This window comes from Chelmon rostratus, chromosome 1 (genome assembly GCF_017976325.1).
Source record: "Chelmon rostratus isolate fCheRos1 chromosome 1, fCheRos1.pri, whole genome shotgun sequence".
Taxonomy (NCBI): Eukaryota; Metazoa; Chordata; class Actinopteri; order Chaetodontiformes; family Chaetodontidae; genus Chelmon; species Chelmon rostratus.
Window position 1 is genome coordinate 14,225,963 of NC_055658.1, and position 26,729 is coordinate 14,252,691.

A 26,729-nucleotide genomic window follows, 5' to 3' on the forward strand; every position below is an offset into this window, starting at 1 on the left:
CTACGATGCATTGTAAAACCATTACTCAGTGGTAAGGCTTGTTTCTGTCACAGTGTGTGATTCACAGTTCTCTTTCCCTCTCAAGACTGAAAGCCAACATACAGGTGGGAAGATGTTTGCAGTGACTAAACCTGTGTGTTTTGTTTTTGTTTGTTTTGTTTTTTTTAACATGAGCACAATACTAGACAAGTTTCTCTTTATGTACAGACATTCTAATACTGCTTATGGCAATGGGACAGCTCACACAACACAGTTACATTCACAATCCACTCATAGTATGCATGAGTTTCAGTCAGGAACACTAAAGATGAACAAAAGTAGAGTAGCACACAAAAGGAACTGAATTTTTCACACGTGTGACTTTGATATCAAAAGCATAATTAATGCATGTTAGTGGTTGTTTTCATTTGCTTCTTATTTAAATGTGTGTGAGTGTTTGTACATGAGATTTAGAAAAGACTAATCTTGCCATTCAGAGGCTGAACTTGTGTATTGCCGTATAATGAAGGAAATCAAAAGGATATGGCATTTCTCCCATAAACCCCTGCTGCAAGCATTGGTTTGATTCACATGTACATTATATCAACTTTAGTGTATTGAAACCCGACATTTCGAACACTGAGCTCATTCCCTTTTTCACTGGCAACTACGATGATAACTGGCATTTAATTGTGTCGTTGCCATCATCCCAGACTGCTTTCAGTTCAACAGCAAGATTCAATAAATATTTACAGCGCAGCTGTGGCCCCTCCCTCCCCTCTGCCTTAAGTCGCAATATTAGCAAAATATGTATTTACATGAGAAATAAATAAACAGAGAAGAAAATGAAACTATACAAGAAGTATAGTAGAAGTATCATATTGCATTACATGAATATAAAAAAATAAATTGTGACGCATTCACTCGATAAGTCCGTCCACACAGTCTCACTGAAGTGACACAGAAAAGCACAGACAGGACAAATAAATAAACAGTACACACACACACACACACACACAGTCTCTTCAGCTGGTCGGATGGAAAAAGCTTCTCATTTCAATAAAATGGCGTTGCATGTTAAGCACAGACAAGGGAAGAGATGATGAAGAATTGAAGTCACCAGCTCAAAGAAAAAAAAACAAGAAATGCATCGACAGGGAGAAGTGAGCTTCCCCCCTAAGTTACTGGTCAGGTTGGTTTCCCCCGTAAGTTAACCAATCACAGGTGACCGCCCGTCCTGTGGCGCGGTCCTCCGCCATTGTTTATATGTACATAGGTGTCTCCTGTCCTGTTAGAAGTCTGAACATGGCTGCCGGCATGGTCTTCATGTGAATCTGGTGGTGAGAGAAAGAAAAAGCAACACAATCTCATTAAAAGACCAAACATTTGGAGTGTTTTCTGAAAGACATTTAAAGGATTGTGTGTGTGATTGATGCCACAGAGCACACCTGGTGTTTATTAGCTGCTGCTTCCTGACTCTTCCTGCTGATGATGCTTTTAGATGTAAACCAAAAGCTAGAAAACTGCAACAATGCATCTGTGCTTCTGTGATTTTCTATGTTTTAAAGCTTGGTTGATTGCATGGTTTCTACACAGCACACTTAAATTATCCCACAATGCAACATAAAAAGTAGTGTAAAATCAATAGTCACTAAACAAGATTTATCTACCATTATGCAGCGTGCAGACAGCTAAAGGAGGTAAATTTAGATGGCAGCTGGGTGAGAGGAATGAGCTGAGTGGAGTTTTTGATTTTGCCGTGTTATACACTCTATAGTCCTCTACACAGGGTTCCCTGTATAGTGAATAGTAAACAGAGCATGATTTTGAACACAGTCTGAGGCTCCACACAAAAAATAACATGACAAATCCTTTCTATTCAACAGCTTCATTAGCTTTTGAACCCTTCGTTCCACGACAACTGAAACTTCCATCCGTATTTGCAATGTTTTTTTTTAGCAGTGACATGTTTGGCTCTGACTACTCCAGCGGTGTAGTATTGCACTTCCACAAAGTTGCAGCCTTTGCCAGAGACAGAGTTAAAAAAAAGACATGTCAAAATCAAAGCAGCACAGGCTGAGACACTCTGACTTTTAGCGTCTAAAGAAGGCAGAGCCCACATTTCTCATAAAGCTACTGGATTGTATCTTTTATTAGACTTCCCCTGCCTGATAAATGCCTACATCTTTCAAACTCGACAGTGCAGTCTGTAACGCAGGATTTACGTTAAAAATGTGTAGCCACCAGGCCCGGTCTGAAAAAAATCAGGGATATTTTCTTGCTTTACTTATTAAGTTTCTCTGGACACAAGACATTCAATAACTGTTTTAACAGGCGGAATACCCCATATTTAAATAAAAAAACAGATATGCACACATGAATTTGCATGTTACTGTCCTCTGTGTGTGCGTGTTTGTGTGTGTGTGTGTGTGTGTGTGTGTGTGTGCATCCGTTTAACCTCTCCAACAGAGTTCGACAGAGCCTGGACAATCTTCTCATGTGCTGTGGCCACCACACTCTGCCCATTGATCTCTATGATCCTGTGACCCACACGGACCCCACCTCGCTCAGCGATGCCTCCCCGCATCAGACTGCATATCTGACAACAAAACAGACACACAGAGGGGGAAGTCCTCATGCTAGAGGAGTGCAGGAATACAGAGTAATATGAAAAGTGAATGCCAGTGGACGGGTAAAGTCTGCAGCGACACGGTGATTGCATCTGAAACTGAGGCCGTGAGGCTTCCAGCGATAGTTTATATTTAAAAGACAATGATAAACTGATAAGCTGCACATTGCTTCCTTACTAAATATAATGAGATTTTTTTTGAGCAGGGATTGTATTACGTGGATAATTTATCACGACACTGCAAACGACACAGTGTTTCTTCTGTGTATCCAATACAGAGCACATAAAATAATGAGCAGATTAATCTAAACTGAGACAGGAACATGCACATGCTGTACGGTACTAAATATACCACACTGCACTTCAAAGTCAACAGTTTATACATGAAAAAAGACAACAAAGTAGTTTTAATACTGATTTGAAAAATGACATCTTTTGTTAACATTTCCAGCATCAACGTAACCAAGCTATATGCTCAGAATTATACTTACGATGCCGTTCTGGACACTGAAGCCCAGCTGATACTTAAGATCTGGTCTCTTAATGAGGACAGTGGTAACAGGAGGGCAGCTGACAATGTTCATCTTCACCTGAACCTGGTTCTTCAAGCCCTTTAACCGACGAGAAACAAACTCATAAAAGACATGTTGGATCTCACAGAAACTGTTTACTTCACAGCTTAAACTGCATTTTCCAGCCTTACTGTTGTGCACATTTTCAGTGTCTTTGTACCTTAATGATTCCCTGACAGGTGGCGAGTGGCAGCCCCACTAGGCTCGTATTGTTGATGGACATGATCTGGTCTCCAATGCTGAGCTTGCCAGAGCGAGCCGCTGGCCCGCCATTCATCATGTTGGCTAAGATAACTGTGGGCAGAATGGAGCCCCAGCCAGACTCCACAATCACCACACCCAGGATCTCCCCTTTACTCTTCTCCAGCTGCAGCTGTGGAGAGGGGGGGCACACAGAATGACGATTAGTATATTGCACAGAAACTGGCCGACCATGATTAAAACACTATGACTGGAGCTCACTGATTGATTGGCGCCTACAATAGGTCAAAGACACAAACATCTCAACAGCTTATTTTCATTTTTATTATTATTCCGATGTATTGGTGCGTTTCTCCCTTTCTTGGATCACAGCTTGAATCTGTGGTATAACAGCAGCCCGAAGTGTTCCTGAGCCCATGTGGTAACATCCTTTATACAATCATGTGTCCACAAAGTGGTGAAACTCCCTCCATCCTCGCTCGTGATGACTGAGCCTTTCCAGGATGCTCCTTTAATCATGATGCTATCACCTGTTACCAATCAACCTGTTTACCTGTGGAATGACCCAAACAGGTGTTTTTGGAACGTTCCACAACTTTCCCAGTCTTTAGTTGCTCCTGTTCCGACTTGTTCGAAACATGTTGCTGCATCAAACTCAGAATAAGCAGATATTTACAAAAATCAATGATGCTGATGAAGTCAAATATTAAATATATTCTCTTCATACTGTTCAATTGAGTATATGTCAAAAAGGATTATCAAATGATCACATTTTATTTCTGTTTTACACAGCATCCCAACTTTTTTGGACGGTTGTACATCTTTTTTGGAGGGTTGTGTGTTTGCAGGCAATGTTGCAAATCAATGAGCAACACTGCTTTATGGCAATGTTGCATTTATTATCTATTATTGCATTCAAGTGGAGAAATACCTTGATCTCTAAAAACAACCTGTCTATTTTATTTATGAAGGGATTCTTTGTTGAATTTCAACAAAATTTACTTTATTATAATATAAATAAATACCACATTATAAAATCGCCCACTTCTATCAGAGGGATTCAGTGGCTGAAGGACATTTTCTTTAACAACCCAGTAAATCCAGTTTAATTTTCCATGATTCTCTCAAACCGGGAAAATGTATGAAAATCATTCTTGTTAAAAATTATTAATGAAGGTGTGTTTTATACTGCAGCTTTAAGGCGAGCTGATGTTTGTATGCAGCATACAGTATATAGACAGATGTGTGAATTAGTATGTAGTAGTTGAAGAGCCACATTAGGCAACACGCTGACTTGTGTTTAAAAAAGTGCTCCATAAATAACACTCTTTAATCATATAGTACTATATCAGACATTACATTCCACATTGTCTTAATGAACATGTTCCATCCACCCATCCATGAATTTACACCTTAAACATCCACCTGGTGTTATCTCAGTAAACAATGAGACGGTGTTTAACACATCGCAACACTCAAGCTAATCTGTGCTGCAAGCCAGGCGTGACATTTCTACATCACAACCAAGATCTGTTTAGGTTGGATATGTTATTTATGTTGGGCACAAACACGAAAAGGTTACCAGTGATTTATTTACAGTGATTTATTACATCATCCTTTGAATTCACAGGCCTTTATAGCTGCAAGTATCATGCACATCTTAATACTGCCTTAATGTAGCACATAATACATTTTCCTGTTCCAACTCTTTCGACTGGCAGATGTGAGTAGCATACGCATGAAGCCTTGAGAAATGAACTTATTCTCAACACGGTTGGTTAGGAAGCTTTAGTGCTCCAAGAAAGCCGGTTTTCCCCATCGCTAAAAATTACTCATATGCCTCACAAATAGCAGCTGTGTGGCGGAGCCCATGCAGCCTCTCTGCTCGTACAGCAGAAACAGTTTCACGGTTTCTAATTCTCCAAAGCCTCTAGTAATGCTTTCAGGGCACAGTGTTAGCTACAGAGGAAATGCTACAGCAATATAATAAAAAAAAGGCAGGAGCTGATATACTTTGAGTAGATTTTACCGTACCATCTGCCTTTTAATCTGTCTAATTAGTTAACAGCTACTGTATACTTGTGTGTTTCTCTAATGGCCCTGCAGCATGAGTGCAATTTGTGCCACACATGTAAAGTCTCCCAGTGTCTTGTTTTTTTCCGATGCTGACAAACACCAACAAACATCTGCAGAATTATCTTGAAGTTGCATGAAATTTATGCATGTATTGCACAGTTAATATAGACCAACCTCTTTGCAGTTTTCAGAGTTGGAGAAGTGAATGAGGTCGTCATTGTACATCTCCTGGGTGTTGATGATGTCACTGTACTCCTTCTGGCTCAGGTCCTCGGGGTTAATGCCGTTGGCTCTCAGGAACTCCTGGTAAGCTACGCTGAACGCCTGGCCGATGGACTGAGCGATAAGCTGGGCCTGCAGACAGAAAAAGCAGTTTGTTCACTGTTTGTGATCTTGTTTTGTTACATCCACAGAAGCTAACCTTCACCGAGTTGTATATAAATAACAATACAGCGGGGGAAAAACATCCAGAGGCATCAAACAACAGTGGTATTGAGTGTGCCAAGAATATGTTAAGGCATAATATGAATTGATTTTCGCTGTCATAAGCTATTTGAGAGCAGAAAAGACAGGAACACTATCCGCTGTAGTTTAGATGAAGAGGAATGAAGTTTAATAAGGACAACGGGCAGACAAACTAAATCTACACAAAGTTAATGGTCTGTTTTACTTCAGTGATATAATGATGCACAATTTCAGCCACACAAATCAAAGAAGTACATGGAAAGATTGTAGAGGAGCTCAACAAAAAAAAAAAAAAAAAAAAACTATTCATCTACACATATATTGTGTGTGTTTAGGGGAAAAATGACCACACAGATTTGATGTTGATGTTGTTCTTTCGTATATCGACTGTCACAACAACCAATAACCTACCAGTGACAGACAACAGGCTGACTGCACAGGACACGCCTACCATCATCCAGAGCAGCTGTAACACCTGACACCATGTGCTGTGACTGAGAATGTGCTAAAACCAGTCAACAAGCAAGCAAAAATAGTGTCAAAACGGATGGATAAATGGTTGATATGTACAGGGACTCAAAGGAAACCAAACAAAAAAGGGAGACATCTTAACATGGACAATTCCAGGATCTGTAGGTCTTGCATGAAAAAACCTTTAATAGAATTAACAGTCTTAACAAAAATATCCAGTTTAAAATCAGTTCACAAGATGTTTGTTACCAAGAAAGGTAAAAGCTGGGAAAAAGTGAAATTACTAAAACATGACCTTGATAATATCAATCAAGAGAGTAAAGAGGGTTCGTCATTTTGCTGTATTTCCACTATTTTCCTATTTAATTGAATTCTGCACTTGCATATAAATCTCTTGCAGAATTTGCAGACAGTAATGGTCCAACCTCTCAGAATCAATACACCGTGAATTAGTTTTGCAGAACAATAAAAAAAAGTCAAAACTGGACAAACACTGCACACAGCCAGTGGAGCTACAATAACAGAAACAGTTTATAAGTTGATAGATGAGCAGCTGAATGGTTCTATTATAACTGGCCGGCTTTTAAAACCTGGCAACAAAACGAGATGAAGAGAGGACAGATTGGAGTCCAGCCTTGATACCGACTGGCAGCAGACACCGAGTTGCTGGCTCCTCTGTGCAACATTGTTCATGATGCCAAGTCTTGCTGAATCTGCTTTAACAAGACAAGCAGCAGCTCTCTGTGTTAAAAAAATAAATACAAAATCTAAAAAATGCCAATTTACATCATGTCACGTAATTGAGCTGCTCTGATGGCTTTTTTTTTTTTTTTCTAGAATTTCTATGTATTAGTAACAATGTTTGTAAGAATGTGGAGCAAACATTAAAAAAGTAAATTCAGGATAAACAAATACAATCATGTCTTGGAGACAAAAGGAGGGAAAACATTAATATCGCTGGAAGTGGAATATAATATCTGACGATAAAATAACACTTAGAAAGCAATAACAAGTGTCATCTCTTTACTATCTTTAGATGTTGGAGGATTCATCTACCAAATGAGTTCTATTACATAATGACAGAAAAATAACAACTTCCTTTAGTAGCTGTCGTCTGTGTAACCTCTCAGCTGCTCCCAGCCATTTAAAATAGACCATTTCTCTCATCAACACACACAGCAGGTTCGTGAACTTGAAAACACACTTGAAGCACTTACATCTTCAGACTCAAAGACATGGCATATCATCTTGTACTGCTTCTTTGCCTCGGGCGCCCCCGGCGTAGTTTCAATACAGTCCTGCGAGGCTGTGCGTGGCATCCGGCGTCTTGCCATCAGGACCACGATGTTTCCAATATCGGCAATGTAGGATATAGTACGCAGTGCGTTGTCCATCATCGTCTCCTGCAGGCAAATCAAGCAAAGTCACGCACTCAAAATGGCCATATTGTTTTCATAATGATCTACAAGTATAGTTTCAGTTCATGAATTTATGTCACCTAGATACAAAGCTGCTCCATAGATATGATGTAACTAACTGTGTGGCAGCAGCCACGTTAGCTTTTAGGAAGACATGAAGAGATTTCTGATTCACAGCTATGAGACCTGAAATCAAATAAAATCCTGCTGGATCTAATGTCTGAAACAAAAAAACATGTGCTGAGGCATTTAATAATTCAATGTCTCCAGATTAACTCCCAAAAAGCTGATGATGTCATGAAAGCAGGTCTTTATTCGCTGAGTTCTACTTCATGCAGTCGACTGTGCTCATTACTGATTTCACTGCATCAGCAAAGCAATGTTAGTTCTGTTTCACGCTTCACTTTGTGCTGGAGCAACTCAGTAAAGTAAACCACTGAACGGCAACAAGCAAACTACAACTGGATCATGATGAACATGGTAGTAAGAACAAAATACTGCATCACACAATTACGCCTTTTAAATCCAGCATGAGCATTCAATTTGTGTTCCTCTGATTCTGCCATAGCTTTGAGAAATAATTTGTATCTCAATCTGGTAATTATCCTGCGTCTGACAACAGTCGGTTTACTTTGATCAGTAATTTTTTTAGTGCCAGTGTGCAGGATATTTGTTTCCTGTCTTTGTCAAAGCTGCGTGATCTTTTTAGGGCAGAGAGTGAGAAGAACACAGACTTGCTTTTGATTGAATTCAAGACTGGTGTATAATCTGATTATAGCCCAATATCGTGGTACACGTTCACCCGAAAATACTGAACAGGTGCGCAAAAAACTCAGAAGGGGCTTTTGTTGTTGAAACTAGGTGATCTGATCAGTGTAATCATGTTTGTTCACTCAGCCAAATAATTGTTTGTCTTATGTGTCATAATGTAGATTTTGTGAGGCATTGTTTCTAAACACAACTACGGAACTGCAGATAAGGACTTGAAACTGTGGGCTCAGTGAGAGAAACTTGTATTTCTTCATGTTTTATGATAATAAGCTATGTTTTATTTCACTTTGGTTAACTTCACTTCATTAACTGTGTCTGGCGGTATCATTCCTTTAGTCTAATTGGTGCTGTTGTGCCAGCCCACCTTTGGAGTTGTTCTTATTATGAATCAATGTCAGAAAGCCTATAACCCAATGCAAGCTGCATCAAGCCTTCTAATTATACAAGTGAAGGCTTTTTTACTCAGAATCTCTCTCTTAAAACTGCCAGGACCAGTGGCAACCAGATGGAAAAGGGAGGAAGATAGACACTGCATTGCAGCACGTTAGTTTCTGCCAGGCGGCTGCCCACACACACACACACACACACACACACACACACACACACACACACACACGGCCAGAAAGCAGCTCAGACTGACATACTGCAAATGAATCATCTATCACATATACATTTAACTGTTACTGTGAGCAAAGAGCTCTATTTATGATCCCCTCTCAGAAGCATTTCTGCTTCTATCAAAGATTCCACCTCCTGTGAAGGCTTGTATCGCCGCTTCACACACTGCTTCTTGTAAAGCTACAAGGCAAGAAAACTTTCACAAAGCTCCTGCAAGAGCGGAGAGAACCTTTGCTACAAAAAACTTCAAGAAGAGAAAATCTGACAGATGAATTTGATTTTTCATTCTTTAGACCTTCAAAAAGCCAAACTTCAATCTGAATTTTGACTTTTTGACTCTCTGTCTGTGAAATAATTGAAGAAAACACCATGTAGTCCATATTCTAACTCTGACAGCCTTTTACCCAGTATTGTGCATGTGGTCATTGAACATGCTCATATTTTTGGTGAACGTATCACGTTGCAGCTAATGAACATGAGGGTCGTCGACTCCCCTTAGAGTAAACAATGCTCAGACACTGTGTTTTACGGCACCTGGAATGGCAGCACGGCGAGTGCAACTGGCAATTCAGATGCAGCTATGAATATCTGAAGGAGTTTTATGAACAAAGCAGTTGAGATTCCAATGGAACAAATCTCACATTTTCATGCAAACTGTGCCCATCATGTCTGAAAAAACAAGTCCAAATGTCAGCCAAATTGGCAACAAATCTGAAACGACACGTCGAGTTGAAGCATCTGACCAGTCTTGGGAAATATCTGCGAATGAGTGATGCTCACAAGAAATCATTAACAAAGGGTCAGACCACGAGCCAGCTGCTGCCAAGTTCCTCCACCCAAGTCAAACTCACACCATTCTGTAAAGGAGCTACTTGTTGGCCAGCAACAAGTGGACAGACTTGTAATGTCCTATATTACATTGTAGATCTGCTGTGAACACAATTCATGAACTACTTCATTTTAATCTGGGTGAATTTACACAACGTTAGCAAATGATTAACTGACTACAGATGTGGTTGATACTTGGATATTTAATGAATGTACTACTATAAGGAAATGAGGCACTTTCTGTGCACAACATTTTTAGGCTTTGCAGAGTTTAGAATGAATAGAAATGTGACTCTGGAATCATGAGGCTGAATAAATAAGAGTCAGTGGTAGCGTTTCATAAGAAGCCGCTCGTATTAACAGTTAAACTGCAGTTATGTCAGCTGTGACGCAACAGCACTCCCCTGATGTGCAGCCCTGTGTACGTCAGTGGGTGTCTGAAGTAGTGTCACATGCTCACCTGCGAGTCCGCGTTCAGAACTTTGATCCTCTGAGTGGAGATGAACAGATCGACCTCAGTGAGGGTTTGAGCGTCTCCGTCTGCACTCTGCGGCAAGACAAAACCAGACAAAAACAAAAACAAAACAGAAGAGTTGGTAAAATCGTCTCCTTTGACCTTGAAGATTTTTGTACCAAACTTGGCCGTTCTCGGCTAACAGTTATTCACAACTGCCTGAATGGTGTCTGTATTAGATGCAGGAAAAGTATTAATTCAGAAGTCCACAATGCATGCATGCATAGTTTAGGGTCCAGCTGGGGAAATGCTTGTTAGATGGAAAGGTTGCTGAGTCTAAAGGTGAGGTGGAAAAGGCAGAAAAGGGAAGCGTTTGGCACTGGTGCTATTATACATCAACTGTCTTGGCACGAGGATGGCGAGCTGGCATGGAAACAAGAAACAGCTCAACACTAAACCCTAACCAGCTGGCTGTTTTGCCAGTGAGAGCAATGCAGCTTCAGCACAGAACAAGCCTGCACACATTTCCGTCTAATCACTGTGTGGTGCAGGCTAATAAAATTATATTTGATTTTGCTTAATTAAAATTGCCAGATGCATTTAAAAAATAAGGCAATTGTGTTAAAGAATTAATAAAAGATGTACAGCGTTATAAATATTTCATGTCTATTCATCTATTTGAGACTGCCGCTTGTAACATTAATTTTTATTCCTATCCCCAAGTGTTTGAAGATGCACAAAAACTAACCACAGATTCGAAAATGATGTGATTAGATGTTGTTGTCTTTTTTTCCCTTTGACAAGCACAAGTTTCCAGAATGCCTTTTGACAACAGAAACAGTTTGGCGTTTTCAATCATCTGAGCATATGGGCGCAGCTGGATAATTTGTGAACCTTGGAGAGCATTCATGATTGCAGCCATACTCCTGATTCAAAATCCAACTTGTCTTGTGGATTTAATGTGCCATGGTCTACATAGGCTGTTGTTAACAGTATGACTGATGTTAAACAGATGTTTACCACTGAAAGGTTTTTGATAAAAGCAAAACTGTGATGTCAAGATATAGATAAAGAAAAAAAAGAAAAGAAAAGGAATATAAAACCAAACAAAAAAATGGGACCAGAAATGTATAGCATTCCACTTATAACCATTTCTGCTGAGACATTACATGATATTTCTTTAAAGCTCTCCATAGTTATTCATAACATTAAGCCAAAAATGCATACAGTCACAGCTGAGGTTGTTTACAGATGATGCTTCTCTTCACTGCATGTCAGGATCACCGATGTGTAAAGAAGATAGATATGAACTGAGATATTAGAGCAAGAATTACTTTCTGCTTTAGCTGATTAAAACTGTGTTTATCACACAAAAAAATAGCCATGCAGTGAATTACAATCTCCCAAATACATAATTTAAATTAATTAAGAGTAGCAGCAATATAAGTATAAAATGTGAAAAAAGTACTAAATAAACAAATTATAGTTGCAGCTTATGACTTGAGCTTTGCATTGGCAAGTGATGTTTCTTGCTGTTCTCTTTGCTAAAATGAAGCCAAATGTCTTGGCCCTGATTTAAAAGGTTGTCATATGGAGTGTGTTGGGCTTTAGTTGTCAGCAAAACTTAACTGGGCAAAGCAATTTGTTATCATTTCCAGTTATCTTGGTCTATTCATAGTGTTAGGAAACCGTGCAAACTGGTTGTTAGACATTTTCGCTGGCTCAAAATGCCCCGAAGCTTCTGATTCTTGAATTTAAAAGAGGAAACTTAATTTGACTTTAAAATGTTATTATTAGCACTTGCGTTGCTTGAATCACTTGAAATTGTTCCTGCACTCAGTTAGAGAGTAAAGCAGCAGGAACCAATTATACATTAGACACAACTAACATACTAGAGCTGTGGTACTTTAATGACTTACGATATCTAAATAGGCACTTAGTGTCATTAAACTCTTAAACATACATTTATGATCGCATGAAACAATTACACAGTATTATTGCACAGGTTAATATAGTACTGAGTAACAATGGCACTGTATTAAGAGAAAACCCAAGAAATAATACAGCCTGGAGCCTCTCCCACAGTGTCCTCCTGACACGTCTTCTTTTACCTTGTGGCCACAGCATTTGCATAGAAGTTACTGTCAATTAAATTTGGTTTCAACTCTTCTCAGTCTTGTGCTTTACAACCCAGCTTCAACTTCAGTAAGTGTAAAAGGTCTTTTAAGAATAAAAAAAAGAAAGTATTTTATGATGTGTCTGATTGAATCCGTCACTCTACTTTTGCTGATATTGACACATTTCACCTGACATTATTGACATTATGTTGTCTTGCCTAATGATAGACTCTCACTGCCAAAATGCATAGCCGTTCACACAAAACAAAACATGTTTGTCTAAGTTCTAGAAAACCTGACATAGATTTGTTCGACTAAATCAATGCACACGACAAACTTGACACAGATTGGAGAGGATACACGGGAACAGACAGACACAAATGAAATGAAAAAGAAAAGGTGAAGAGTGGAGGGAAAGTGGCCAGTGGGTCTTCCCTTTACTCTGTTTATTACACACCGCCTTTTTCTTGATTTTGGCAGCCTTCTGTACCCTCTGGCAGGCAGGTGGGCAGGCGTTGGGACGGGACAAGGTCAGCGGATACGGAGGCACAAAAAACAGGAGGGAAAGGAGGAGGAAATAAAGAAGATAAATAAAAGAAGGTAAGACAGTAAAGCCCCAAACCAAACGGCAGGTGTGCCATCGCTGCTCTCAGAGACAGAGTTACAGAGAGAGAGACATAGAGAGAGGAAGTGTGTGTGTGTGTGTGTGTCTGTATATGTGTTTGTGGAGATAGCGTTTGCACAGCCTTGTTGGTTATCAGATACAAAACAGCAATTACAGAGGGTAATAATTGCTTTTTCTCTTTTAAAAACAGCAAATCAAAAGTATGCAGACATGAATTGACACTGTTCCTGCACTCTCAGCATCTATATAAAGCTCCTTAAGGAGGGTCTACAGGGTTTATTACTTCTTATCAGCATTACAGCTAACAAAGTCTAGAGCTCAGGCTATGTGTACACTATACTGGCACTGCTCTTACCACCTTCAATGTTCATGTCACAGTCTATACGCTCTTACCAGTAAAAGACTTGCTGGAAAACAATCAACAACACTCACAGAGGCAAGGGAGGGGATAAAGCCCCTAGCAAGGATTTAAACTGTGCACTTGGGATTTGTTCTCTGGGCTGCATAAAAAAAAGCAGTCACTATATGTGGAATTAAACAGCTTAGATCAACATGAAGGCAGTTTTACACAGCTAATGTGTTTGATCAGTTCATCAGTAATTCTGGTCTTGGCATGGGCCCGACAATTGCTGATCTTACACTGATAATCCTTTGGGGTACATTGTAATCTTTCAAAATCAACCCTTCTGTATAAAGTTCACGGCGAGCTACTGCTTTTCTCTCCATCTGCCATCGACCACAGGAAATGATCTTGACCCTCATTACGAGTGTGCGACTGGATGTTTGCCCGAGTCACTGTGCAGCGCTGCAGCTGGTATGACAGCATTAGCTGAAGAAAAAATAAAATAAAGAAGAGCAGAGAAAACAGCTCAAAGGCAAGAGTGTTTTTCGGGTTTTCGTTTTTTAAAGTTTCCTCCGCCGTGATCAGCTCTCACGCAAGACAGACATCTGAGGCTTTCAGCAACATCTACTGCTCTGCTGAGGAGGAGCTGAGCAGGGAGGGGATAGACAGCAGGAAAGAGTGAGCGTAGGGGGGGTGGGCTGAAGCTGCATAAATATTACATCAAACAGAGTGAACATCATGCCAAAAAGATCTGCATACATAACAGCCTTGCCACAGTTTACCTGGCATACTTCTTTTTGCTCAGTTCAGCACTACAGGGTCTAAGTGTGTTCCTTGTACAGACTACATGTGCGCTTGTTCAGGTTGACCTGGAGCAAATATACAAGTATGGCTGCACCTTACGGCGTGCGTGGTCAGGTTTGAGAACAGTCAACTGTGTCCATTTCAATGTCAAAGATTAAAAACGTTGTTTACTGTACAGCTTCTCATTTGTCCATGAGGGAGAAATCAAGGAGATAATGGATGACTTCTAGTTCAATGGACGCGTTCCAAGCAGAGGAAAGCACTCAAAGGTGAGCATATAACACGGTTTCATCCTGACAAGACTTTTTGCAGGAAAGACAACTGTGCATGATAGAGTGCGGCGAGTGAGAGAAGAACTAAACCCACATTGGATAAATGTGAAATGCTGCCAGTGGGTATCAGTGTAGTGAAGAGGGCTTTTAGCCTGAAACCAGCAAATGGGCCAAAAGACCTGCCGTCACTTTCCCCTTCATCCCTTTCTTTGTCTCAGAATGTCCTCTGAATGGGTTCTGACCTTCAGAGTGGATTTATTAGGGACTTGGGGTTGAATATTTGACTTCAAAATGCTTGTTTAAGTCACCAGCAATGGATTAAAAAAAAACAACAACAACAAACTTTAGGTTGTAGTCTTTCATGCCACATTCATGGTTACAAGGTTGACAATTATAGCTGAGTATCAAGACTTGATACGCTTTTGGTATGAACTGAAAAGTGCCAGCAGCACCAAGAAAGTACCAAGTAGAAAGTCCAGTTTGTAGATATGTACTGATTTAAATTAATGATTAAATCACCACTTGTTAGTTTTAGACTATATTTCATCCTTTCAATGTGCTTGACAGTGTGTAACATTTGGAAAGTTTGACTTCTTTGTTGAAACTTAATGATATAGAAAAAAATCCTCAAATTTCAGTATCAGTAACAACATCCTTGTATTGTAATGGTCCAGACAATGAGCATTAAAATCTTATAGTCTAACAGATTTTAGATTTACATTTTTTGCACAATTGTATAAATACTTGCAGGCATCAGTGTAATTTCTAGCTCTCTTCAGCCACAATTTGACATGCATTAACACTCATTTTGGAGCCTGGACGAGGACCACTAACACTAAATCCTAATTAGAAGTGGGACAGATTACACTACACTGAAGCATGTAAAATGAGGACATAGTGCTCAGCAGTAGGGCCGTTAAAGTATTTGGACAAGGACTTGATCATCTGAGTCTGTCCCTTAATTAAACGGCCAAACTATATGTTAATTTACTGTTACCAAGCAAAAGAAATATGCAAAATGTAACTAAAATAGAGACAACACAACCAAGTTTATAGGCCTAAACAGGTCTCTTCAGTGACACAAATTAGAGTTCACTGAAACTGGCTGCTATTTAACTTTTCATGCTATTTTGAAGTCTGGTGATATCATGCACCATGAAACCTGGCCTAATATTTCCCACTAAAGACATAGAGTAAGTTTTCTCTACTCTTTTAGTTCCTGACATGTCCCACTGGACAACCACACTCGCGTGTATCCACCTCACAAGTGTCATTACAGCATGCAACTTTCTAAAAGTAGACTGCTACACAGGAGGTCATTTAATATTTAGAAATACAGCCAAGCTTGTGTTCACATGAGAGGGAGATAAAAGGGACTTGTGTCCGGGTGGCAACTGTGCACCAAAACATCAGCGCTGCCAGCATGATGTCATCACGTGCTTTGGTCACACAAGCCACGAGTCCATGACCAAGAATTTTTAGTCGCTGTTTCTGTGTAGTTGGACACAAGCACTTTGGGCAGAGCAACAGCAACGAACAGTCAATCAAGCTAATGAAAAAGAATATGAGACAAGCTCCTGTATGCTGCGCTGGTACCATCCACAGCATCTCCCTGAAACTGCACTGGAATATCATCAACACAACATTAGTGAACAGCAGGGAGCGAGTGTCAACAAGGGAAATATAGGGTTCACATGCCAGCAGTCCCATTAACCAGCCAGCTGTGTCAAACACACACCCTGCAGCACAATCTGGCCAAGTTCTTTAGATGCCCTAAAAGACCACTCATGCCTAATATGTATGACTATAATGCTTTGCTCCAGACACAAACAGCACTCACGTCCATGTAAATTTTATTAGGAGGCAAAACAGGCCAGACATAAAACTAAAAATACCTCATGATAACTATTGAGCATGAGTGATAAAACATTTTAAAAACATGCTGAAATAATGTCTATTAACATCTATTTTCCCTACCGTATGTGTCCAGTGATGTGAGAAATGAACACATACAGCATGATATATACAATCAAACATGCAGTATCAGCCATGCAAAGCCACTGGAAATATTTCCTGCAGGGCGTCTGTATATTTTGACAGAGTGTTACCAATGTAGCCTAAATAACAACAAGACAACAGTAACATTATGCTGGCACCTCCAGGGAGAACAAGGAATACTGCCATCATACTGTATAAAATGCTCTGAGCCAGCAGCACTGATCGGATGTAGCCTCTTGGGATGTGAACAAACATCTTAACAACACCTAAGCGTCTGGAATAAGTTAGATCGGAACAGGTTCTCAAATAACGGTTTTCCACTCCAGGAACTTTTCCAGGAAGCGCAGGACCGTTCTACTCTGGGGACGCAATGACTCAGGAACTACCAGGGCATAGTTTTCTGTACTGACACTGATTGAGTCTCAAGGCTGCTACAACTTTTCTACAATAAGAAAACACTAGGTTACAGTATCATCATTATCATCAATGTTTACTGATGTTAAAAATCGAGTCACAGTATATAGTTGATTTCCCAACAACATCAAAGTCGTGCAACTGTAAATTACAAACCACAACCGGATGACAGCATTGATGTCTAAAATAAATCGATTATTTTTAATTCTATTATCTGAATAATTTTCTTAAAACTAAATCAGACTACGTAGCAACTACAAGTACCAAATACTTCCAGGAAATATGGGACCAGAAAAAAACTATTAAAAAGTGAAACACAGTAAGTCCCTTTTGTACATTTCTGTTAGCATTTACATAGCTGAAGAATTAGAATTAAACAAATCAAAAACAAACAAAAAAAGACTATGGTGCAGCCAATTTTCGCACAAAAGGAAAAAAACAACACAGAGTCATCCTGTTGAGCTTTGATGTTTGAGTTTGGTGTAATAGATTAATAAAAAAGGCCCTGAAAACTCCAAAGCTGACAATCTGCTGTGTTTCATGGTCGTTTCTTTTCTACCTCAGAACGTAACCTCCATGACATGATTAGCAAACTGAATTTTGTTTGTCTTATTCAGTCTCTCTCATCGTCGCTCCCTCTCTCTCACATTCTTCCACTAGCTCTCTCGTTCCACAGCTCGCTCTTGCTCACTTACTACGCTCTTGGCTCATTCACTCACTTTGTTTCACTCCTTTTTTGAACTAGTGAGAAAGTCAACAACATCAATTTGTTTATAATGTTACCAAAACACCAAGAAATGTCCAGCCCTCATCCTAACATTAATACTAGGGGTGCCTAGTAACTATTTATTTTGTGACTGAAGCACACAAGCACACAAGTTGTCCTAGCTGCAGTGTTGGTGTTTGACCAATCAGTGACATTTAGCCCTTCAAAGTCCACCCTGATAAATCCATCAGAAAATACTACCCCCAGAGCAGGGACTCTTTTTATGCCTGGAACTAAGTTTAGTTAAATTTAGTCCCTGGCTCCAAATGCAGGCAAAGCTGCCGAGTTCCTTTAAAACGTGCTTGGTATTAGTGCCTGAGACTTTTTGGTCAATTCCTCCAGAAAAAAAAATGGGATAACTGAAAAAATACAGCCTTTTGATAGAATGGAAGAATGGAAATTAATATCTTCAGGCCAAAAACTAAGCACAATGTGTGTGTTTGTGAGTGTGTTTGCATGTGTGAGTCAGTGTGTGTGGGTGTGCTTTTGAGTACCTTGACCCTGCTGACAGCCTCCTGGGCCTGCATCATGCGTATGTTCTTGGATGGGTTCCTCTCAGACAGCAGCTGAGTGGAGCCCAGGTAGTTAGCAGCGAAGATAATTCCATCAATCAGGTCTTCTGGTTCGCAGGGTCCTGGGACTGGGCCAGGGAGAAGCAGAGAGGATGGTGATTAACAGGGAGACACAGGGAAGGACAGAGCACGGTTAGACTGAAAGGGTCAGGTGTGCGGTGGAGAGGGTGCTGCAATCACTGCAGTCAATGTGCTGTGTGGAGAAACGAAGCCAAACACTTGCTCTGGAGATGGAGAGATGGAGATAACAGGCAGAGTGGGACTGAGCAGTGAGATGGCCACTGGCTGTGAGCTGATGGAGGTGCAGTGCTGGTGGGAGGCTGGGCAGAGATTAATCTGTGTCTGTGATATGTAGATGTGGACTCTCAGACACCCACTCGGGGACACAATGTGCTGTCATGATCTGAAGGAGCAGACAGGCAGCTAAGCCCCTCACACATTATTAGGTTGAGCATCTGCCCAGAGGCAGGGAAAGAGCACTGGAAGAGTTATATCAGAGCCTGTGATATGACAGACTGAAGGCAAAGTAATACTTGGAATGGTTCCATGCAATTACAATATTTTGATTTCATCACCAAACAGGTGTGCAGGCAGATTAACTTACCATCGACAAAGCTGGGGAAGGACGCAACCTTCTTTGCTGGCTGGAGGACAAGAACAGGAGATGACAGATAAATGGTTGTGAATGGGTTTGCAGTGAATTAAGTCTGCCTCTCCAGTCTCAAATAAACCAGACAAAACCTTTATGTTTTACTGTGTTTGCGAATGTTAACAGGTGTTACACATGGCACAAGTAGCAGATCATGCATATTTAACAATGAAGCCAAATTTTTGTTGACATGATGCAAGGGAAGCCTGCTGATTTACTTGAATTTAGATTTAGCAGAAAACACGAACAAGGAGATAATCTTCAAGAGAAAGGAATATCCCATGCTGTAAAACCATTTCTGTCTTTTTGTTGACATGGTCTGGGAAAGGGCAGGTTGCATTTGATTGCTTTTTACTTCAGTGACTGCAAAACAGTGATTGTTATTCATGTCTGACCTTCCACAAACATACAAGCTGACTCTCCTATTATGCAAGACCTGATGCTATTTTGGCCGGTAGTTGGTTTTCACAAACTGCCATGACAATCCTGTGTGAACACTATTATCTTAAAATTCGATAACAGATGTTTTGAAAGTGGTTACAGAAGTCGCCATGCTACTACAATGGCATTGTTTTCGTGATTTGTGGTTAAATGTGGTTCTACATGATTGCACATATTTAAAACGAGATCCCTCATATGGTTTAAAAGTTTGATGGAACAAAATAGCACTAACATTTACAAAATCGTGTCACGTATGGACACACAAAAGGATAATGTGTCCATTTAAAAGAAAGCAGAATCAATGTCATTACCAAACAAGGCAGAACCCCTTCAGAAATGAATAATCATAACTGACTCTTGATCCCTCTTGAGAAATTCCCTTGGATGCTTTTACTTAGAAAAGGCATCATAAATATTCAGACATTTCTATTATTTGTCCCACATTCACACAGCTTCATGCATTTACACCTGGGTGCTTCTACTGCTGCAGAAACTGGGTATATGCGCCTTGCTCAAGGGCACTGCGAAAGTGGGTGTGGAGAGAGTGCCAAGTGTTACTCATCCACTTCACACGCAGACATTGCTGTGGGAGGTGGAAGAGAGAGGAGGGAGGATTAAGCTATAGACAAGACACAGGCCACAGAGAGAGCTGTGAATTGTGAAGTGATTCATAAGATTCAAACACTCAACCCCCTGGATCCACTGGATTGTCTAATGTGCTACACCTGCTACTACACAATCAGAACAGGGAGGATGGGGAGGTGTGGCTGACGCCTGTACAGGAAGGATCCACTGCAGACATCTCAGTGAAAAATGGCTCTCATAAAACCGCAAGCAGATACGCTGCTCAATTACCAGGATGCTATCACGCTGCAAGCAGAGGACATGAGCTGAGGTTGTAATTACACAATTACTAATTTACTCAGTCACACACACATGCGCGCACAAAGGCACACGTGCACATGAACAACAATACCTTCTGTCTGAAGTGTGAATGACCTTGCAACAGATCGAAAGAATGATGAAGGAAACACTGCGACAGAACATTCGGCAGCATCTTACCTCTGGTACATTGTTGTTCTCCAGGGGAACGTTGAGGTCAGAGCGCTGCTGTTTTCTGGGCTGCTCTGCGCCATTGCTCACCTGGCAGGTCAACACAGAAGAACAGGTGCGAGCCAATAAGAATTAGAGAACAGGATAAAACTGAACAGCAAGAGATTGATCGCGAATAAGCTCAAAGTCAAACACATGGAAACATTTCCTTTTTGTTTCTGTTGTGGTTGGAACAAGAAGCAGAGGTTCAGGTGGGAGGGAAAGTGAGTCATGTGAAAGTCATGTGACTCACGTGTGGGTGGCTTTGAATGTGTAGGTAGGTCTGCTATAATGTGTGTAAGAGTCTACAAATAAATAAATCATGGTAAGGGTGAAGCATTCTTTTGAACAAGCAGTCTAGGTTCAAACTGCTGTAGCCTGGCACATAGTTGTGTCTCTTACTTGTCCTCCAGCCAGCTTTATCTTGTCTCATCTTCATCACATAGATGGCCATATACAGTACATCCAACATATAATCACACAGAGGGAGGATTACATTTACTTCCATGGATATCCTCCTTGCATTTCACAACTGCTCACTGCCATTCCATCATGTCACCAGCTGAACTGAAATCCTCCTGCCAATAAAACCTCCTACTACTTTGTGAGGCAGTGAAAAAGTGAAATCCAGAGAAACAGCCCGTGCTGCTGTGCATCTGGAATTGAAATTAATTACTACAAACATGACATTAGTGGCCTCATTTGCAAAAAGAGAGCTAAACGTAAAGTCCTGATCAGTATTCATCACGCTGCCCAACTCAGTTGTGCAAACAGCCATTAAATTAATGAGTTTCGTGTTGTTGTTTAGTGGGACGGCATACTAAGCTGTGATGTTCTACAAAGCTACATTCATGTACAGAGTCCCGAGTGAATCCAGGCAAACCCTGCACACACCTTCATCTGCACGGAGAACTCATAAAGAGGCTACATTGATGACTCTGTGAGGACTGTCAGCTTCAATGTGCACCGACAGGACAGATTTGGCAGGATCTTTTGTAACTGTGAGTGACTACTTAACAAATCAGAGTCACGTTAAAATTAAAATTATGTGACATCTTCATCTTTTCATACAGTATCTTGAGATAAATGAAACACTGAAACTACCAGATCATCCACCACAGCAGTGGGTTGTCTGACAGACAAGCTGCTACTGCGCAATACTGATGATTTCATCAGCAATAACTTAATTTCAGTATGCTGTAGGAAATACTCAACAGACTGTTAGACTATCTAATTGGAATACATAACAAAACAGCAATTAAATGAAAAACGTTGCAAGTGAGAAACATTAGACACAAGTTTAACATACTAACGCTATATTATTATGGTTACACATCCATCTGATGAATATACATGCTAAACTTTTCAGGCAAATCATACAACAGATTCACAATGGTTACAAACAGGTTTATACCAGATTGTGAGTGGTCTCCTCTCGGTTGCTCGTCAATTTCTACAGGGCCACAATTGAAAGCATCCTCTGCCTAGTGTGACAGTGTGGTATGGCAGCTGCACGGCACAGGAGAGGAAACAACTGGCACGGGTGGTTAAAACTGCACAGGGCATCGTGGGCTGCCCCCTTCCTGACCTAGACTCTATATATGAAGGCCGGGTCAGGAAGAGTTCAAGATCTATCACCACAGACCCCAGTTTGTACCGCTACCATCAAGAAAGCGGTACAGGAACACCACCACTAACAGACTGAGGGACAGCTTCTTCCCCAGAGCTGTTAGAGCTATCACCCCCAGCAGCCCCCACTGCAGTGAGAGACTGTGAGAACTGTGAACCACTGCACACCGCACTTTACACCTACACTTCCACCTCCACCTGCACCTTCTGCGTACTTCACTTTTGAGGTACACACATACACTTAACTAAATTATGTACATTTTAGTATATTGGCACATTTCATTTCCATTGGCATATTTTATTGTCCACTGGTATATTTTATTCTGTCGGTACAATTCACTGTGTATATTTTATTCTGCTTGTATATTTTATTCTGTTGGCACATTTCACTCCCATATTTTATTGTTTATTGTTTAGTATATTTTATTGCCTTAGTATATTTTCATTCTGTTATATTTTTAATTGCTTATTTTTTGCGAATATTTTTACTGCATGTTTATTTAATTTTATTGTAGTTATCTTTAATTTTATTCTTTCTAATCTTCTTATCTTTCTTACTATCTGTTCCTAACATGTGGGTTGCAATGAAAATTTCATTGACATGCTCAATGACAATAAAGACTCTTGAATCTCTTGAATCTTGAATCTTGAATCTTTAACAGATTTAGAGCTTCATGGAGTTTTTTTTTATTCAGGCGACTAATACTGTATACTTAAAAAACAGTCTTATGACACTGATGGATAAAAGTGACCCTATTTCAGGAAAGTTGTGGAGTCCTGTAAAAGGTGATATAGGTGGTATAAGGGTTATAAATATTGTAATGGTTGCTTCTAGTGGACCAACACGTTCCATCATTGAGGGAGAGCGGAAAAGTTCAGGACATCCCAAAATAAAGTGAAGTAAAAAGGAAAACACTTTGACTGAAGAAGCAGATTATTATGAGAAATGTGGTCTAAATGTTTAGACTGCAAAGCTTGACACTTGACCATTGTCTAATTGGTGATCATATCAACATGTCACTAATATTTGTGCAACACTGACATACTGATGATAAAACATTTAGCGCCATCTAAAATACAATTACAATACTGTGTAATATACTTTCCTCACACCAACAGAATGTGTGTGTAGATGACCTCCCTCTGTTTTTGGACTCTTCTTTTAACATAATCTTTTGGCTGCACACTGAGCCTCACAGCTCTTATGAAATTCATTGTTGTCCTGGTTCATTCATGGGTCATGTTGAAGTGGTGTACAGAAAACATTCATTTGATAACACAGGTCAGAATGACCGAATCATCTGGGTGAGTCTCAGAGTCATCAGAATCCGCAGTGTACTGTACATTCCTTTAATTTAATCTAGCTCTGCTGTCTGACCCAGTTCTGTGCTACAAATGAGCAACACAGTGAATTTACAAGCACATGTGCGCACTGTGGAGCAGGTGTGTATCAGCATGCTGCCCACAGGAGACTATCTCTGTTCTCCTTTTACCATCTGACTTTTAAAAGATGGGGGGGAGCTCTGCATGTGTCTGCACCTATCGATGTGGCTGTACAGTGGGTGTGTGTGTGTGCACTTATCCAGGTCTGGGAGAGATGAGGAGGGGGACATCTCAAGGTAACATGGGGGAGGGGAAAGGCTCCAGCTATTCTCTGGATGGCACTGAGCAACATTACCTGTAACTCATCTCCAGCTCCTCACCACAAAGCTTGTTAATCACATACGATATCTCTACATTTTCTACAAAGGCTCCCACCGCATTAGCATCTTTATGTTGATACTATTGTTGGTCCCTGTTGTTGTGTGCTTTTCTCTGCATATATAGTGCTGATTCAATACATCAGAAATGGAAAGCTCTGTGAGTCAGTTGAATGAGAAATTCTACAAGTGTTTAATATTAAAATGGTTTTTCACTTATTGAATTACTGCTTATACCTTTCTATATAAGACATTCAAACATGAAAAGCGCAGATATGAATAATAAAAGTGACGGTGGCTGCTTCAATTTCAGTGTCCTGTTATTGTGCATGTTGGCTCACTTAGAGAGATATAGAGAGTAAACTGTGTCTTTCAGCGGTTCAAAAAGAGTGAAAGTGGTAAGTCTTCTCCAGAGCATCCAGCTCATTACATCGTGTCATTTTCAGACAGGTAGCTAGCAGCTATCTTGGTAATGGTCAAGTGTCGATGACACACACATATATATAACATTATTGGTAATCCTTAATGTGTTTGTTCTTGGACTATAAACTCAATAGCAATTAATCAGGAACTGCAGGATTCGGGTCTGTCCTGTCAGCTTGTAAAGCTAACGTTAGCTCACAGCTCTCAACAGTATCATTCGGGGCTGACAATATTGGTCAGAAAAAATGATATTAGATATAACCATTCAGCCCTACTTTTTTAAATGGATAGAATGTACCACATCAACGACTAAATCTGTCTTATCTTGCATTGGTTTTGTTTTTTTTATTCCTAATTGTGTTGGCTTTGTGGTCATATTTTGTAAGAACAAAAATAAAACCAAAAACAGAACAAAAAACAACAGAGATGCTGATAATGTAAAAGAATAGAAAAAAAACTAAGTTCACAGCTTTAACCTTTCAAAAAACAGCTCACCTGCTCCTGTGTCCATCTCTGCCTGTCTTCAGGGGAGCGTGGGTGTGCCTTGACGCCCCTCTGGAGGTCTGGGTTGTTGTGCTGCATGGAGGGCAGGTTCAGGGACTTGGGCCTGCTGTCGTGGCGATGGTGAGATGGAGGGTAGGGGGCTGTTTCAGGCTTCGGGTGAGGGTAGTCACTTGGTGCAGGGTCCTGTGCCAGCTCCTCTGGGCTTTGGTCAGTGCCACTGCTTAGACTCCCCATGCTCATACTCATCTTGATCTCCGCAACAATTTGGTCAATGTCCTCCTCTGCCTCCTCCCCCGTCTCCCCCTCCACTACCAGCACCTTACGGCTACGGTACGGGGAGACTCGCACTGAGTTCCCATTGTCCTCTGGGACATAGTAATCTCCTGTGTAGGCCCTTCCATGTCTGTCCTCTTCGTCACCGTCCTCATCTTCTTCCTCATTAGGGCAGTATTCCTCGCTCTCTGCCTCCTCCTCTTCTTCGCGGTTGTGCAGGGTGTCTTGCAGAGAGGGTTGGTGGTGGAGGTGATGGTGATGGTCCAGGATGGGTTCTGGTCTTCCATTATATATCTGCTCGTCCGGATCTTGCTCCACCACCTCACAGCGAACCTCCCCCGCTCCCTCACCCCACTCCTCCACCCTGTGCCTCTCACGCCCCGCCCACTGCTCCTGCCTGACCTGGCTCTCTTCTCGCCACTCCTCTCTCGCCTCCTCATCTCCCTCTCTCCAGTCTTCCCTCACCTCTTCCTCTTCTCTCCACTCTTCCCTCACCGCTCCCTCTCCCTCCTCATCTTCCACCCATTCTTCCTCTCTTACTTCCCCCTCAACCTCTCCCTCCTCGACCCACCCCTCCACAGCTTCCTGGCATTCATCAGTGTGGGCTCTGCCCGGTTGCATGGTGCCGGTGCAGTCCCCCTGGCTGTGGCTGTGACTGTGGTTGCAGTCTCCCTGGCTGCTGCAGTCCATACCTTCCAGGTAGCTGTCGTCCTCTGGGCAGTAGCGGATGTAGTAAGTCACACCTTCATCCTCCTCTGCCAGCCCTGCAGGGAGTTATGAATCACAACCAGACACGTTTCTTAACACCTGGGGCTTCTTTATTAAAATTACGAAAAGCACTGAATTACTAAACATCCACAGGCAGTTATTAGGGATGGGAATTAATGATCAGTTACCATTTTAAACTGGTTCCAAACTTTTAAAGAATCGTGAGATGAATTTACAATCTATTTGTCACCATCAATTATGTCTCAAGTGCATACAGCTACTTAACACTGGGATGGAGGTCTTTATGTTTTTTCCATGTGGAACTTCAGTCCTGCTGCAGGAAAAACTGCTTGAATTTGTGGGGATCTTCCGCCACATTGCAACCTTGCTTGAGTTTTTCAAAACAAAAACATGATTTCAAGCAACAGTGGGAGTCTCAACAATTTAGTGTGACTACCTCAATGAAAAAGTACTCATTTCCATTATGCTGTGTTGACTTTTTAGTTTAATTTGTCTCCTTTTTGCTTTCCCTGTGTATGTTGTTATATATTTTTCCAGTTTAGCTTTTGCTCAGTGGCTCAAGTGTACTTGTTTTGTCCTTTTGGTCCATTTTATGAGGCAGAAATGAATGGAGAGCTTACAATAAATAATTGAAAACAGGATTATAGAGAGGCATGGATAAAATCTTTAACCATGAAATAATAATGAAATATTATCATCCGCATGATTAACACTGTACACACCGTCATCATAGTCTTCCTCATCATCTGAGGTGTTGTTAATGTAGTCAGAGCTGGAGTCGTCATCCAGGCTGTCGGCTCCACCGTGGAAGTCTGCCCGGTCATGATCATCTTGCTCACGTTCGTGTTCCGGCGTGGAGGGTGTTGCTGGCCGCTGGTCCTCCAGTTCTGCATCTG

At 40.9% G+C, this 26,729-nt stretch overlaps 1 protein-coding gene across 1 annotated transcript; it reads right to left on the reverse strand.

Annotated features, from left to right (window-relative positions):
- apba2b (amyloid beta (A4) precursor protein-binding, family A, member 2b) lies at positions 1–25,226 on the reverse strand. Its single transcript, XM_041934442.1, has 11 exons — positions 24,823–25,226; positions 20,546–20,626; positions 18,998–19,037; positions 18,316–18,461; positions 10,489–10,575; positions 7,611–7,796; positions 5,632–5,811; positions 3,341–3,553; positions 3,100–3,219; positions 2,438–2,578; positions 1–1,313 (listed from the first exon to the last, which is right to left on the reverse strand). The coding sequence occupies exons 1-11, from the start codon at positions 25,075–25,077 to the stop codon at positions 1,242–1,244; spliced, it is 1,521 nt and encodes a 506-aa protein (XP_041790376.1). The 5' UTR covers positions 25,078–25,226; the 3' UTR covers positions 1–1,241.
- Positions 25,227–26,729: the final 1,503 nt, after the last annotated feature.